Genomic DNA, 18,143 nt, shown 5'->3' with positions numbered 1-18,143 from the left:
ACCTCATCATACAGCTGAGAAACCAGAGCCACAAAAAGCTCACGTGACTTGTGCAGGCTGTGCCTAGTCCAAATAATCCTGGTATTAATCCCGGAGCCTTGCTCTCGGCCATGCCACCATGGTGCCTCTCCCGTGCCAAGGTGACATTGGTATGGCACGATGGGAAAATCACACAAGTAGCCCCAGGTACTTCAGTGAGCACCTTTGCAGTAGATGACAGGAGACATAATTTAAACTTTTCTCTTTGCCTTCCACATCCCATTGAAACAACCAGGAAAAGGGCATTTCCTTGGGCTCCCATGATCCTGTGCAAATGATCAAATACTGACAGAGAAGGCTGGGCCAAATGACACCTAGCCTCAAATTCAAATCCAATGTAAAGGGAATCACTTTTGAAGTCCTTTTCTGTCTTAACATTATTGGTAACAACACTGTGAGTGATAAGATAGAAGCCACACAGCATCCCATTTCCTGGCCCTGGCTAAGAAAAGAAATGGAAATAGCTCCCATCTACGGTGGTAGTTCTGACACGTTGAAGTCCAGGAAACTGTGGAAATGGCTTAAGTGCGCCTGTTTCTCGAAGATTTTGAGATCAAAAGTGTTCAGATAAGCATCTGCCCTTCCTGGATCCATAACAGATGTGAGCCAATTAGCCAAGACCAGGGTACTGAATATTTATAGCACACTTCAGGAAAGTTCCATGTAATTAAATGCCAGAGACATAAACTTCAAACAGGAAATTTTGTCGCATGTTAAGATGTTCAAAACTATCAGTGGGCTGCTAGATGATATAGCATCGGGTTTCCTATTGAAACCTATTCTTTAAGGTAAACATTAAACCGGAACTCTAATTAATTCAGTTGAAACACATTCGGATTACATGGTGATTTGGGTGAGATCAAAAGTGAAGCCTGTCTCTGAGAAGTCTATCAAATGGTAAGTAATGACATGAGTAGACACTTACATCATCCCAACATGAACAAGCCACTAACTCTATTAGCAGAGTGATGGTAATAGCTACCATTTAGTTAAGGCAGGGTTGGCAAACTTTTTCTATAAAGGGCCAGAGAGTAAGTGTTTAAGGCTTTGTGGGCCTTAACACTCTGTGTTACAGCCGCTGAACTCTGCTGTCACGGTGCAGAAGCTGTCGCAGACAATATGTACACAAATGAGTGTGGCTGTGTTCCAGTAAAACTTTATTTACAAAAATGGGCAGCAGGGAAGATTTGGCTCACAGATTGCACTTGCTGGTCAATGATTTAGAGGACAGTGGACAGGTGCCAGCCACCCTTTCTTCTTAGTTATTTCCTTATCGGAATGCATGTAGCATTAACACCTGGGCCTTATCCCCATCTTCCAAGGTGGAACCCCAGCGACAGAGAAATGCGACGATTTGTTCCAGGATCACACAGCTCCCAATGGGGCAAGCCAGAATTCAAACCCAAGACAGACTACATTCTGAAGCACAGTTTCAGAATCCAGTGTTCCTAAAGTCACATTATATGTGAAAAATAACAAACGCCATTTCTTTAAAAATATTCTATAACACAGACTTTTCAGAAAACTCATTCCAATGTTCTAATTGCTTATTCATATGAACACAGGAGATTACTCTGCAGGTGAAGAATATTAGTCTTTTTAATCTTCACCACCAAGAATGGGATGCCCCCCCCCCCAACACACAAAAAGTTTCCTCATGATATTAAAATTGCCCTAAAGGCAGGGAAAATCTCGTTCATCATTTTATCCTCAACACCTTCACTAGCACTTTGCAGGCCCTCCAAGGATGACAGGACGCATAAACTCTATGATTAAAGAAGCTTAAAGTTCACATACACAAAACAGGCAAGAACCCCTCAAACCACATCAAATCATCTCTGCCCCATCTTCTTGCTGCTGGACTGTAATGACACATCATACTATTTCTGTCTAGTAGCTGAATTTCCCCCCAAAGGTCCCTTGTCCTGGGATTTGTCCTTTTCTTCCAAAGTTCATGCAAGACTCTTTTTAGGAACTTGAGCCATTTAGCCACAGACAGAAAGTTTATGCCAAGATCTTGACCCCAGGGATAATCACAATGGTGCAAGAATGATGATGGCAGAGTATGGTCCCGTTAAGCATTTCTTTGCATGTCCTTTCTACAGTCTGTACAACAAACCTATATCAAGGCTGAAAGAGGCAGGTGGTGACCCTGGCAGAGAACAGAGGGGAAGATGGTCTGGGAGTAAAGGGGGCCAATCTCAAGTCACAAAGACCTTGATTCAAGCCACTCAGGCAACGCCTGCTTTGCTTACCTTTCTATATAAAGGGGGACAGAATAACTGTATCTCAGAGGCTTTCTGGAGCATTCACTGGTGCCTGTCCGGATAATTAGACCCTGGCCTGGTGCAGAGACAGCCTGCACTAGCACAGTAGCAGTGGGGAGCCTTTGTTTTTAAACCTGAGACCTGATTCCCCATCCCCTTTGTTTCGGATTTCCTTTTTCCAAATTCGAAAAGGAGTCGTTGGCTCTCAAAGTCATCTCTTAATGATAGAATCCCAAGGTGGCCACAGTTCTTTCTTTGGCCTACAATCAATTTGCAGAGAGAACAAACAGTCTGTCAGGGGTACTTACGGTGAAGCGTTTTTTAAAAGGTGCTGTCACTCCCCTCTTTGCTTGTTGTAAGGCCACTTGGTACCTGATGTGTCCCACAGGAAAGTGCTGTCGGAATCTCTTACTTTCTAAAGCTAATGACTGTCTTCTTTGATTGTGAAATTTAACACACACGCAGAAGGGTGCACAAAACATAAATACACTGTTGACAAATCATCCTAAAGTGAAACCTGGGGTGACCAGAACAGGGGCAGCCCTTTGCACCCTCCCTGGGCTGGTGCCTCATCACTTTCCCATCCTGCCCCAACAAGTAACCAGCATCCTCTTTTTACAAGTCATTGTTACTTTGTTTTTCTTTTAGTATTACCACCTACAGACGCACCCCTAAACAATATAGGCTAACTTTTCTCCGGATTTGAACTTGACATGGAGGAATACTTTACACATTCTTCAGATTCTTGCTTTACGTTGTGGTTCTCGTATGTGCCCAGGTTGTTGAGAGGTATAGGATCCCACCCCTTTCCATCAGGGTGGAATGTTCTATTGTAAAACTGTACTGTGTTTATCTAGCTTGCTGACGACAGGCATGTGAGGCATTTCTAGGTTTGGGCAGTCAGAAAAAACAATGTCACCGATGTTCTCGTACACATCTCATGGTACACTTTCATCTGCGTTCTCTAGGGCACATACACATACAGGAGCTGGTATACCGTCAGGATTTTTAATATTTGGCTATCTGGTGCATAGTGCCAGATTATTTTTGGGTTTTGTGAATGTATTACCTTTGAGAAATCAATATCGATATACACGGGTCATTCTTTAATTTACAGTCATGTGAGCAAATCTACGGGGACAGTGTGGTGAATTTTTATATTATACCTTATGTAATCATCCTCCAGATCAAGATACATAATACTTTTATCACCTGAGAAAATTCCCTCATGTCTCCTCTCATTTACTATACCCCTCCATCTCACTATTTTGGCTTTTACCATCCAAGATTAGGTTTTTTTCTGTTCTTGAACTTGAGAGAAATGGAACTAAGCTGTATGTGCTCTTCTGTTTTCAAGTAAGTCAAGCAGCTCCTTACTTTTAATTGCTGCATAATACTCTACTGTCTGGCCATACTACAACTTGCATATTCAGGCTTCCATTGGTGGACATTTGGGTTGTTTCCACTTTGTGGCTAATATACACAAAGTTCCCATGGGCAAGTCTTTCTGTGGACATTTCTCTTGGGTGTATACCCACATGGGGGCTTGCCAGCTCAGAGGATAAGGCATATGTACAGCTCTGGCAGAAACGGCCAAATGGCAAAAAAAAGAAAAAGAAAAAAAGAAAAAAAAAGGTGGGGGGAGCGGGCGCCTGGGTGGCTCAGTTGGTTAAGCATCCGACTTCAGCTCAGGTCGTGATCTTGCAATCCATGAGTTTGAACCCCGTGTTGGGGTCTGTGCTGACAGCTCAAAGCTTGGAGCCTGCTTCCGATTCTGTGTCTCCCTCTCTCTCTGCCCCTCCCCTGCTCACATTCTGTCTCCCTCTCTGTCAAAAACAAATAAACATTAAAAAAAGAAAAACGAACAGAAGAAATGGCCACACAGCTTTCAGAGAGGCTGAACCATTGGCATCTCCGCAGCAGCTGTCCTCAAGTGGCAAGGGTGCCGTGCCCCGGGCTGCTTTCTTCTAAAACACTGTATGTTTAACATATCACATACATGTCACATATGATGTGTATAACATACCAGCAGGTGTACAAAACAAAGCCCCCCCCCCATCCTTTAGAGGAAATTCAGATTGCTCAAGGCCCGGAGTCCCTTTCCAGTTCTTCTTGATGGGCAGAAACCTCAATCCTAGCAGGTGGAATATGGAAAAAAAAAAAAAAAACAGATGCAAATGTACCTGCTCCTACCATCACATGGAAACACTTAGCCAGGCAGTCACTTATGTTTGCAAATTTCCTTTATCCGTCCCTTTGTGCCGAACGCCTGGGTGACTCCAGTGATCCAACTTTGTCCATACATTTGGACAGCTGATGAGTATTCCAGGGCAGGGGAGAAAATGGGTGTCAAACATTCCAGAAATGAACCCAGTAGAAAACTAGTCAATTGGGGGAGCTATTTTGCAAAGAAAGTTTTGATCTTGTCATAGCCCCAACTTCCATCACTGAAAAACTTGGAAGAGCCTTGTTTGTTTACTTTAATTGAAGGGTGTTCTCAGGTGATCATTCATTTGTACTTTCACAGAGAGCTTTCTCGGAAGAGGCTGGTGACAGAGGACAGGGGGAGGAGCCTTCTGGCTCTGCGTGGTGTCTGAGTCGATTTCTAACTGTCCTCCTCACAGTTCCTCTGAAGGAGAAAGATACCGTCCTGCTCACTAAGGTAGTACATTCAAAAGAAGATGGAAAGGACAGTGAGGAGGGTAACAGGAAAAGAGGGACATAGAGTCAAAGCTCAACAACCAAGCAATCACTACGAGCACGTTTCCTTGCAAAAACAAAAAAAATGGGGACAAGAGAGACAAGAGAGAGTGGTTAGTGTTGCGATGCCTTTTGACAGTATTCTAGAATATGTACATAAACAGGCTGCTGGATTTTGTGTGGATATTATAAAAAAGGAACAGAGGAGTAGGTGATCCAAAAAAATGAAACAAAAAAATACTTTTTAATTGACACAGGATATAATATACATTTCTGAGCACTGGTCAATTGGGTAAAACTAGTTGTAAGAGAAGGGTACATTTCTATACCTACACACATGCGAGTTTCTTTTTTCTCTTTTTTCTTAAATGGGTTAAAAAAAACAGAACTAGATTAAGTTTTTCAGAACCAATATTTCTATCAGGTGTGGCTACTATTAAGGGCTGGTCCCTGAATACAGAAAGCAGCGTACGTGACTGAGTCCATGCTGTGAACAGGATTCACAATATCTCCCTAAATCTTTCCCCCCCAGTGGATATTGGTGGTGGTGTGTGAATAAAACACCTGACCATAGATATGTTTTACTGCATCCATGTGCTGCTCTTTGGATAGATGGGGCCAGACTCAATGGCAAATCACAGCTCTCTATTTCTATTTCTGCATGGCTCTCAAGTTTATATAAAAATCACAATTTACCTAGAAAAATGAACACATAAGAAACAACACTTTATGTTGCCATGAGGTTTCTAGATCTCTCTCCCCATCAACGAAGAAGCAATGTTGCTGAGCTCAGAGCTCCAACATGCTACATGCACTCACCACTAGAGACCTTCGTCTACAGGGATGCTGCTTAAAACCCTGAAACATTCCCCTCTCCACCTGGACAGTCTCTATGTACTCTTTAGGTCTGAGTGGTCATTCTGTCTGAGATGTCTCCTCTGTACCCCCAAATACGTTAAACCTGCTGCTCCCCACTTTCTAATGCAATGACAATGCTTAATCGTATGTTTCCCCCAAGACTTTATAAATGCAAGGAGGGCAGGTCTGTCTGCTGTGCTCTCTCTGCCTAGCTTAGTAGTATGCTTAGATTAGGCACTTAAGGGGTGGCTCAGTTGGTTAAGTGTCTGACGTGGGCTCAGGCCACGATCTCACGGTTTGTGAGTTTGAGCCCTGCATCGGGCTCTCTGTTGTCAGCACAGAGCCCGCTTTGGATTTTCCATCCCCTTCTCTCTCTGTCCCTCCCCAGTTTGTTCTCACTTACTCTCTCTCTCTCTCAAAATAAATAAATAAACTAAAAAAAACAAAAACAGAAACATCAGGCACTTAATAACTAGGCACAAAAGGAATAAACACTGCTTCTAAGAACCTCTGAGCATTTTATTTAAAAAAAATTTTTTTTTAACGTTTATTTATTTTTGAGACTGAGAGAGACAAAGCATGAATGGGGGAGGGTCAGAGAGAGGGAGACACAGAATCTGAAACAGGCTCCAGGCTCTGAGCTGTCAGCACAGAGCCCAACGTGGGGCTCGAACTCACGGACTGCGAGATCATGACCTGGGCCGAAGTCGGCCGCTTAACCGACTGAGCCACCCAGGCGCCCCAAAGAACCTCTGAGCATTTTAAAAGTGAGAGCGCCAATAAAAAAAAAATTCTTGGGAAATGGGACTAGGAGAACATCTTTGGAAGGAAGATGAGAACCTCCATGCCAGCCAAGGGAGGGCAGGCCTAAGGTCTTCCTTCCAGAGACAAACTGCCAGCAGGAGCCTTGTTATCCGGCAGCCTCCAGCTGCCACACCTTCAGGATTGACCACGGTGTGCTCACGGAGGCTGGCCTTGCTGGCACACTCTAGCCGGTGACTGCCCATGACAGGGGAACCCAGGCTGGGCCACTCCTGCCCAACGCAGGACGTCTCTCCCAGGCAGTCTTGGCTCTGAGGTGCTCCGATGGCCTGGCCAACACTTCTTCTTGTCTTTGTTCTTGTTCTTCTTCTTTTTAAGTTAATTAATTAATTAAATATAATTTATTGTCAAAGTGACTTCCATACAACACCCAGTGCTCATCCCAACAAGTGTCCTCCTCCATGCCCATCACCCATTTTCCCCTGTCCCCAACCTCCCATCAACCCTCAGTTTGTTCTCTGTATTTAAGAGTCTCTTATGGTTTGCCTCCCTCCCTCTCTGTTTGTCACCCTTTTTCCCCCTTCCCCTCCCCCATGGTCTTCTGTTGAGTGTCTCAGGAGCCACGTATGAGCGAAAACATATGTTATCTGTCTTAGAGGGGAAAGTGGGCGATGGGCATCGAGGAGGGCACTTGTTGAGATAAGCACTGGGTGTTGCACAGAAACCAATTTGACAATAAATTATATTAAAAAAATATGGTATCTGTCTTTCTCTGACTGACTTATTTCACTTAGCATAATACCCTCCAGTTTCATCCACGTTGCTACAAAAGGCCAGATTTCATTCTTTCTCATGGCCAAGTAGTATTCCACTGTATATATAAACCACATCTTCTTTATCCATTCATCAGTTGATGGACATTTAGGCTCTTTCCATAATGTGGCTATTGTTGAAAGTGCTGCTATAAACATTGGGGTACATGTGCTCCTATGAATCAGCACTCCTGTATCCTTTGGATAAATTCCTAGTAGTGTTATTGCTGGGTCATAGGGTTATTGCTATAAGTTCCTAGTAGTGTTATTGCTGGGTCATAGTTCTAGTTTTAATTTTTTGAGGAAACTCCACACTGGCCAAGACTTCTTGAGAGCTGCCTTCAGCCAGTCCTCCTAGATTCCCTCCTCATTCAGAGATGTCAGACCTGTACTGTCATCCCAACGCTCTCCCCATCCAGCCCTGCTCCTCTTTATCCCTCTCCTGCCAAAAAATTCACCTGCACTTAAAACCCCACCTTGCTGTCTGCCTCACAGAGAACCCCGATGACCAAATGCCAAGTAGGACTGGCCAGTATGACCAGATTTCTCACTGGCATTTCAACTGGAAGAACATATAAGATTCTTCCTATTAAAAAAAAAAACAAAAAAAAACCCCTTTCATTTAATGAGGAATTAATATTCTAAGATATGACTCCCAGAGCTGAAGAAATAAAACCAATTCTGAACTGTAACAGAAATCCATATTGATCTTTTCCTTTTTACACATTTCTATTGTCATTTCCAAGCCAGAGATTCTGTGAAGGGCACAATTATTTATGTCCCATCAAATTAACAGATCATTCAAATCCCTCACAGGACCTTCAACTGAAAATGCTTGCAGTTCCACCAAAAGTTGTTCTAGCGATTGCAAATGTTCATTCTCTTCTGGAAGAATGACAAAAGAGATGTGTGTTTTCACAATCCCCTTGTCACGGGGAAAACCCGTGACAGCCTGAGAACGGAGGGTGCAGTCACATTTCCAAGATGTTCTCTGACTCCTTTCTCTTCCCAGTCAGAGCAAAACTCAAGGAGCCTTAGTTTCTTCTCCTCTTCTTCAGGTTTCATATTTTGATATTTTCACTTATTTGTACATCTGCTTGATCCACTGAGTTGGCGGACATTTACTGAACGTCTATTACTCAACACACACGCAGGGGTTCTTGCCCTCATGACGCGGACACTTCAGTAGGTAATACACGAGTGAATAAAAGACAAGGTTATTTTTTTTTTTTAATTTTTTTTTTTCAACGTTTTTTATTTATTTTTGGGACAGAGAGAGAGACAGAGCATGAACGGGGGAGGGGCAGAGAGAGAGGGAGACACAGAATCGGAAACAGGCTCCAGGCTCCGAGCCATCAGCCCAGAGCCTGACGCGGGGCTCGAACTCACGGACCGCGAGATCGTGACCTGGCTGAAGTCGGACGCTCAACCGACTGCGCCACCCAGGCGCCCCAAGACAAGGTTATTTTTGATACCTTCAAATGGTTCCAAGAAAGGAGCCTAGGATGATGTGGTGGGGAGTGGGTGGGCCATGGGATAGGATAATTAAAAAAGAACTTTCATCGCACACAGTGGGCATGCCACACTTCTGCTGTACAAATAAGTAAACTTCCTCATGCAGGGAATTATTCCTGGCAGATCTCCTCTGACTTCTCCATTAGAAAGTGTGTTGAAACCACAACTCAGGCATCTTTGTCTCCCTCCCAGTGCCAGGTAAACATATAAGAGCAAACACGTAATAGCCTCTTGGAGGGTAATTGTGGATAATGAGGAAGTATATAACACGATTATGCCAGCACAGAGCTCATGAACCAAATGATGACTAGGCAGTGAGTTTACTGAGATTTGGGGATCTGAGAGCTAACAGAAGCCTCCGCTTATCTTTAACATATGGAATCTCCTTCAATTATCATTGTGGAAATAAGAACATGATCTGCCTTAGCTAGTGGAATGCTTCCTCTCTAACTGAAGAATAGGTACCTGTTTCGAAGATTCTAGAACTCTTCATGGTGTTTTTGTTTTCAAACATGAATAAGTCAGGGGGAAGGAAGGAAACGATCTAGTCATCATTTACTACATTTCAGGCCCCAAAACTCAATCTACACCACGAACTGGAATTTCTGGAAGGGTTTGGTCAACTGAACGTCCAAGGGGATCTTCTGGGAAAGGAGCTCAGAATGCACAACATGTTGCCCAAATACCAGCTTTCTTTGCACTTTTGAGGCTGTCCAGAGAACAATGCACATATCCCTACAGTCCAAAACCACCACCGTTGTGACCAACACCAAAACACAAACAAATGCGCAGGCAGGAACAGTTTTGGCAAAGTTGCTCTGTTCTCTAAACTGTCACACAGCCTACTTCCCAGCTCCATGTGAGGGGTTTGCTTTGGGGCAAACTGAAATTTTGAAGAAGCCGTGGAAATTTCTCACAATGAAAACCTCTACGGGGGTGTTTTCAGCCACCCTATTTTCCTACTTTTCATACATTTATTATTGTTCACTGCTGCACAATTGAATGGTTATAAGAGAAGGACAATTAATCCAGAATCCTGCTGGCTTCAACTGTACCCTGACAAGTGGTTTTAGTTTCCCTGAGAGAAATGGGGGAAGATGTCTGTTAAGGTCTGCAGAGTTGGCTAATGTTGAAAGACAATCCTCCCAGAAAGGTGTGATGATGTTTTATCACAGCTGTGGAGATGAAGGGTAGATTTATTATGGTTACTAATGCTATTTCTGTCAATGTCTTTGGAATTCTAATTAGATTATTAAAACTTTGCAAATCATGACATTACCTCTAGACTCCATACCTCCCTGTGACAAGGGTACTTTTGAAATTAGAGGATCCTGATGTCATAGCTAATGATGCATTGCCGATAATAAAGTTGCGGGGAAATTCTTCCAATAAAAACCAGTTGGGAAAGACAGAACCCATTTATCTTACTTTCTCTCCCAGTTTTATGCCTGAGGATAAGACGTCTGCTACACAGAACACGGCCTAGCTTTTTCCATGCTAGTGGCTCATGATGCTTGCTCACATGCAGCAAAGTTTAATGACTTGTCACAGCTACTTAAATTTTTTCCCTAAATCTGAGCGGCAAATCAAGAAATTTATTAATGCAAATACACTTGAAAGAAGAGTATTTTTAAGACAGACATGAGACAGTGGCAGGTTCAACGCATACAAACGGTACATCTTAGGGCATTTTGATTTATAACGCATGCATTCAAAGTGGTACCTGAAGAGAAACAAATGGCTTACTGTTAACCCAGATCTATTTTCAGGTAATAAATGGGCATCCTCTTTACCCATCAAATAATGGCTCTAACGCCCTTCAACATCAGTGGATGAGGAATCGGTGTCACCCTGTGTCCTCTGCAAGATAACCCCATTCCTTTAGGTGGAGACCTTAGCTCTTCACATACCAGCAAAAATAAGCGTACATGGCTTACTTACCATGATGTACGACACCCTTCAACCCATGGATAATAGGATCCAGTGCGGAATTGTCCCTTGGACTGACCTACATGTAAAGGAAACATGATTGGTTAAATCTATTCTGGCATCAGACACAACAGCCTCAGTTTAATCTTCTGAAGAGAAGCGGGTGGGGTAAATAGATGTTATCTAGCAAGCTGCTTAGGTCTTACATATACCATGGCTCTCACCAAACACAGAAGATTTATGACATAATAAAATCAAGTGAGGAAGTCTAAATCAAAAGAAAGAAACTTCTCAGAATACATTAGAACAGGAGAGAAATACCACAGTCCTACTAAAATCTTAAAAAGCAACGGTAAGACTTTCTTCTTGCTTTTGTTTTATTAAAAGTACACCCTGATCTGCTAAAAAGTCATTGAAAGTCATCAAAGAGTGATCCATCATTGACTGAATATTTCAGTACCTTCTTGTGATGTGTTTTTCCCCCCCGCTTCTTTTTGGAAAATGGATCCGTGCCCTGCCAGCCTGCTCTCCTTTCTGAGGATCCCAGTCTCCTGTGCTTTACCACCACCATACTATAAGAGGAATTTCTAAGAGTACCTCGGAGTAGGAGAGGGGAGGACAGGGCAGGAGAGGAGCTTGAAGAGACAGTACCTCCCAACTTCACTTCCCTCTGGGGTTTTTAATTCCCCCCCAAAGTCAAGCCTCTTTCCCATTCTTTCCCTTAAGTTTCTGATTATTACTCAGCATAAATTCTCATTCTTGCCCTTTCCAGAAGACTAAAATTCCACCAGCGTATTATAATTTTGGTTTTTAGGTACTTTCTTGTAGACACTAATTAAAATAGTTACAAATGAAATGCAACGACATCTAGATTTTACTTCAAAATAATCTAACAGTGGATAGCAGTTCGAAAAGATGCGACAAGACTGGCAATCAATCAATCATTGATGACCTTAGGTGATGAGTATCAAACGGGTCATGATACAATTTTCTCTATACTTTTTAGAGTGTGTGTTTAGAGTGTGTGTTTAACTTTTCCAAAATCCCTTATCTGTATGGTCACCCTATCTCCTGAGTTTTTTTTTCAGAAATGGTATTTATATTTTTAGTTATTTTTAATGTTTATTTTTGAGAGAGAGAGAGAGTGAGCAGGGGAGGAGCAGAGAGACAGGGAGACACGGAATCCGAAGCAGCTCCAGGCTCCAAGCATCAGCGCAGAGCCCGACGCGGGGCTCGAACCCACGAACTGTAAGATCATGACACGAGCTGAAGTTGGATGCTTAACCGAATGAGCCACCCAGGCGCCCCCAGATGGGTATTTATATTTAACCCACTTCTAACATAATGAAGTTCAGATATTGGTGAATCTTTCAAGGTGTAGCGAGACCCAACTGGATGTTTCCTAGTTAATTTAGGGTCATCGGAGGTCAAAACTTTAGGGTAACTGAAAATCTCCCACATTCCTTCTCCCTGTTAACAAATCATCCACTGGACTGCCACTCCTAGTGTCCTCTCGGACAATACCCACACTTCACACGTTTCCTTCTGTTTTCTGCTTCAGCATCTCCACGTTAGCACAGTGGTTCTCACCTGGAGGTGATTTTACCTATCTCCCACTGCCCACACCCATCCTGAGGTCACCGAGCCACGTCTGCAGACATTGTCGGTTGTCATAAGTAGGGATGAAGAAGAGGGGCTACCAGCATCACGTGGTTAGAGGCAAGGCTGCTGCCAAAAATTCCATAGCATTCCGAATAGCCCCCCCACAGCACAGAATTATCTGCCCCAAGATGTCAATGGGGCATAAGGTGAGGTTGAGAAATTCTAGTTGCAGGCACTGTGAGTTAACAGTGATTAATATGTCATTACATATTGATGACAGGAGCCTGGAGTTACGGTGAAATTAAAACACAGGTGTCATTATGTATGGTGTCACATTTATGGACTAATAAAGTGAGGCGGAGTTTGGTACTACACCGTAAACACTACAGACACTTCAGAAAGGATCAGTGAATAGGAACCCAGTATACCTGGTCACAAAGGTGGAATTCTGCGAGTTACCATTAGCATACCTCCGAATTGCCTAACAGGAAGCTCTAGCCAAAGGTTTGACAGATTGGTTGAGCACAAAGCATTCTTGAGAGGTAAACATCCACAAAAAAAGACACCAAAATGAAGACCTCATATTTACACCATAGCAAATACTTACCAACATTTTACAAAGATGCTCAAAACTGGAATCACAACTCAAGAATGCAAGATAAGAGAGTCTACTGGTAAATGTGGCCAAATTTTAGAAGTGAAAGAATAAATAGGAGTGGAGAGAACTATCTCATATCAAATTGAAGTTATAGACAAAAACATGGTCTTCCTTCTCCTCCTCCAGATTTAGGCTGGTAGAGAAGTTTATGCTACCTCAACCACCCGTAGTTACCCTAATATCTGTGGGAAATGGCAAAAGGGCCACAAACTTGTGTCATGCCTGTCACATGCACCTTTGCAATCTGACTTGGCCACTCCTCCCATCACGAGTGTATACCAACTTCTCCACTCTTTGAAACTGGGCTTGACCCCGTGACTTGCTTTGGCCAATGGGACATGAGCGAACCTGTATAGGGAGCAGCTTACACAGGGCTTGCATGTAGAGTTTTCACCTCTCTTGTGACTCTGAAATTTCAAGACCACCAGGTGAAGAATCCCAAGCTAGACTCTCAGAGGACAAGATGACATGGGGCAGATAGGCCGTCCCCACTGAGGTAGTTCTAGACTAGCCAGCTTGCCAACTATCAGATAGGACAGTGAGTCTCTCCCAGACTATCCAGCCTCACATGAACTACCTGAAGGCTCCAGAGACCACCCGAGCTGGTCCCAACCAGATAAACTGCCCAGCTAACCTACAGAACCATAAAGCAATAAAATAATTGTTGTTTTAATTAGTTGGGATCATTTGTTACAGCATAAAATAACTGTTAGGGTTTCCGAGTGTGTACAGAGGTGGAGGATTTGGGACAGACTAAGAAACCAAGAATTTTCTTATTTTTTTTAATGTTCATTTGTTTATTTTGAGAGGGTGGGGGGAGGGGCAAAGAGAGGGAGGGAGGGAGGGAGAGAATCCCAAGCAGGCTCCATGTTGTCAGCACAGAGTCAGACCCGGGCCTCGATCCCATGAACTGTGAGATCATGACTTGAGCCGAAATCAAGAGCTGGACACTCAAACGACTGAGCCATCCAGGCACCTGACCAATAATTTTCTTGACCAATATACTCTGCTTCTGGTTTGTCATAAAGGTTTCTCAATGAGACTCCACATACCAAGACACAGCATTGGCTGTTAACCCAATCAACTCATGTGCTTCTCCAAAACTGTGTTACCCCTCCTCTACCAGGGCAACATTTCAGATGCTTTTGATTTTCAATCCCAACTGTGGGGGGATGTTTTATTGTTGGGGGACCCTTTAATGCATTCAGTCTTATTTCATGAAAAGAAAGCTCAGAGAAAGCTCTAGCCCCCCATTTCTTCCACTCACCAATAACATTTGTAGCTCATGCAAGAGGAAAATAACGAGGCAACCTAATCCAGGTTGACTTTCTGACCACTTCTGACTACAGTATCTCTACTCAAGTCAGATCCCATTCAAGTTCCAGGGCCTGACCCTATATTCTAAGTAACCCTATAAATGAGAAAACCTACAATGCCCATTTGCCTCCACAGCCCCCATGGAAACATGCTAGTTTCCATGGCTGGGGTTAAGAAAAATAGATCAGGAGAAAGGGAGAGAAAATGGAGATCACTGGCTGGTCCAAATAACTTACTAGTAATACTGAGCTCACTCTCCAGTCTATGTGTTGGTTCTAAAGCTCAGGGTGGGAATCCAAATAGCATGCTAATAAGTGGGTTTGTTCCAGTAAAGGCACAACCCTGTCTGAAATAATCCCTTCCATTTACTGTTTCAATCAATTTGCCACTTAAAAAAAAAAATCATGAACACAAGCTAAGCAATTTGGATAGCTCTGAAATATGCCTACGGTGAAGAAGGCTGTTTGAGCAACCCATATTTACATCCTGGACTCCTCCAGAGTAGAGGAGGCCAGAGGGTGGGGGAAAACAATGAAATTTTGAGTCAGGGATGAACGCTTAGAGCGTCAGTGTCCTCACCTATAAAATGGGGTTACAATTTCCTAATGCTGTCCTAAGGATTAAATGTGTAATGTGTAAAGCTTGGAGTATAATGCTGGGTACAAATGCAACATTCAAGAAGGATGGATGTGACTGGGCAGCAACTTGACCCAAACACTCAAATTTAAATGAATGTCAAACAACAGCAGTTTCATCCCTGAACTTGTCAATGTGCTTGGCTCTAAAAGTAATACCTACTTGAGCTCAAATTTCAAAAGATTCAAATTTATGTTTTATTTGACATCCACTCAGTTTCGTAATACACTGCTCCTTTGAAAGCCACACGAGGAGTTTTCCCGGATCTTGAAATTTGCCACCTTCTCCTCTGAGATCAAAGGAGTTATGCAGTAATACTGAGAAGGTGGCAATTGCACAAATGAGCTTAAAATGGCCTCGGAGAAATGGACATCCCCTTGCCCTGCAGTTGGCGCTCTTGTTGCAAAGCTCAGCTCCTGGCCCTTCTATCTTGGAGCAGCTTTTGTGGCATGAGTCATCGTCAAAAGGATGGCATGCCAACGCGACAGAGGGCCCTGAGCAGAAAGCCTTTAAGTTGTCTTTAGATATAACAAGCGACACAGAGACATCAGCCACGTAGGAAACCATGACACGTAGGTTTGGGCAAAAGGCCAAATTCATATAAATGCTGATGAAATCTAATCTTCATAAAATTATCTTTCCGAATAATAGACCATGATAAGGACTGAGCCAACTATCAGATTCATAACCACGGTGTCAATAATCTCTAGAGATGCGTCTGCAAGCCAGGGCCTTACGAGGACCTGAGGTCTTTCCTGCTTGAAGCAAAATGAAATCCAAGTAGAGAGGCCCCAGCAGACTGCATGTGCCTCTGTTCAGATATCAGCTGCCATTTTCCAGTCCCTCATGCCATTTGGCCCTTGACTTCAATCCTGATAATCTTCAATCTATCAAGTCCTGGCCATCTGCTAACTAGGATGGCCAGGACAACCTACTTGCCTTGAATCCGACATCACCAGCTGCTCCTTTCGTCCTATAAACGTCACATCCAGCCAATATCCCCTTGTGGGAAAAAGGATTTATGCCCGCTGAGAGTGAATGGCTACATGATTAAACCACGCCTGTGAAGGAAAGTGTCAAACAGCAGGACCAGAGACTCCACATGGCCTTCCTGAACTGCAGAGGTGATGAGCCATCCACTCCAAAGGTTAGTGGGCCACTGTGTACTCAGAAGCTGAAGTGTCCGATCAGGACAAGGGCAAGCACTTCTCATGAGATCTGATCTCAGATCTGATTCTCCTCTTCCTCCCACGGCTCTTACCTAAAGAGCCATGTGGCAAGGACGCTGCAGCTCCTTTCATTCTGACTCCAACACCTTGGTCACCACTCACCACATTCAGATTCAAGTTACTGTCAAGAACTTCCTGGCTCAAACCATTCACAACTTGGTTACTTTTGTACCACTGCATTTCAGTTAGGCCTGACCCAGAGACAGGACACCAACCAGCTTCCTTTATTAATAAATGAAATACTGGTCAATAATTTAGGAAACGTGTCTATGTGCAAGGACACAAGCATAGCATCAAACCACTAACCACACGGATCCACAATGAAAACACCGTTCTTCTCTTGACTGTCTTTGTAAATACTCATAAATATGGCTTTTCTTCTTGGACAGCCCACAGCCTCTCCCTGTTCTGTTGGGAGAAATTTCTTTTTTCCCTTTGGACATCCCAACGATGCTTTCTGTTCTCTCCTGACTGTCACTGCTGCCACAGGATTACGACAGGCAGAATCAGAGGTCGTGGTGCATTGAGCATCCCAAATTGCCACGGAATAAAGTCCGAGAGAAAACAAGGGACACAATCCAGAGCGAGGCATGACAGAGGAAAAAGGAGTTCTGTGAAGGTGTACCGCTTTTCATGAAAAGGAGGGATTTTAGCCTCCCCGTCAGCTAAAGGCAACTCACCAAGTGTGATTCCTGGCCAGGAGGCTTGGCTTCACTTTGAGTAATAAATTTCCAGAATCATACCGTAAGTCTGATCTCATAGATATGCAGAACATCACAGGAGCATTTCACAAGAGAGGCAAGAGCTCCTGTTGGGGGGAAGGGTATGGCCCCGTATCATCATCTATTTTCTGGCACTTGACAGGACACCCTTCTGGGACTGGTTTCCGTCCACAGATGAGAAAACGCCTAATTCCTCAGCCATGGGAAGGGATTAATATGAAAAGGCAACACAATTATAAATGCTAATAGGATTCACCCTCCCCGCTTCAAAAGGAGTTTGAGCATTGACACAGCTTACTTACTGTTAATTCATAATGTTAGTGGAAACCAGTCAATTCACAAGTTATTCATCTCCAGAGAATTGAGATTCGTGGCCAGAGAAGGCCGCAGAGGAAATGAATTTAATGCTCTTGGTCTATTTCGACTGACCTTCTCTATCCCTTTGCTCCCACTACTCCCGCTCACCAGAGTATTTACCACTTAATTGTCAGACTTGGCTTGGAGGAGTCTATTACTGGAAAAACCAACCCAGCAGGGTGACAGCGAGGCCCAGTAGCAAATCCGCACAACTGCGGACCTTGCCAGCAGCAGCCTCGCCTATTGTCAATACAGGCGATTTCTCCTTTTCACGAGGATCAAACTGTCCCGGACTGAGTACACAATGCCATTTCCTCTGGCTTTGGACTCTCTCAAAAACTCAATTTCAAAGCCAAGGCAGGAGCGAGAGAGAGAGAGAAAATGGGCAGGCTGGGGCACCTGACAAATGGAACTTCCACATGGTGATTTTTGTCCTTCTTTGTCTTTTTAATGCATTGTGTTTCAGAGCCAAGAAGGGAGTGGGAAAGGCTTTCCAGCAGTTCCAGACAGAGACCCAGAACCTGCCTGTCCCACCCCGGCCAGACTTCTCAAAGTAAAGGCTGCTCTTGAACTGGAAAGAGGCAAAAAAGAAATTCCAACCTAGCAAAGTATGACTGAGAGTCTTAGGCTATAGTGCCAACCATTTCACACAGATACTGTTATGATTTTTTGAATTAAAAGAAAAAAAAAAAAAAGGCATGCAATCTGGGGAAGCCTGGGGCAAGAGAAGCTTATTTCAG

General features: G+C 43.6%; 1 protein-coding gene across 4 annotated transcripts in view; it reads right to left on the bottom strand.

Annotated features, from left to right (window-relative positions):
* PTPRG (protein tyrosine phosphatase receptor type G) overlaps window positions 1–18,143 on the bottom strand; it is a 710,659-nt gene that overhangs the window by 157,462 nt on the left and 535,054 nt on the right. For all 4 annotated transcript variants that reach the window (XM_042979322.1, XM_042979323.1, XM_042979324.1 and 1 more), the window contains exon 6: window positions 10,895–10,961. In XM_042979322.1, the coding sequence (XP_042835256.1) occupies window positions 10,895–10,961 (67 nt within the window). The remainder of the gene's footprint in view (window positions 1–10,894; window positions 10,962–18,143) is intronic.

This window comes from Panthera tigris, chromosome A2, assembly GCF_018350195.1.
Source record: "Panthera tigris isolate Pti1 chromosome A2, P.tigris_Pti1_mat1.1, whole genome shotgun sequence".
Classification (NCBI taxonomy): Eukaryota; Metazoa; Chordata; class Mammalia; order Carnivora; family Felidae; genus Panthera; species Panthera tigris.
This window is presented reverse-complemented; position numbering and strand designations above follow the sequence as displayed.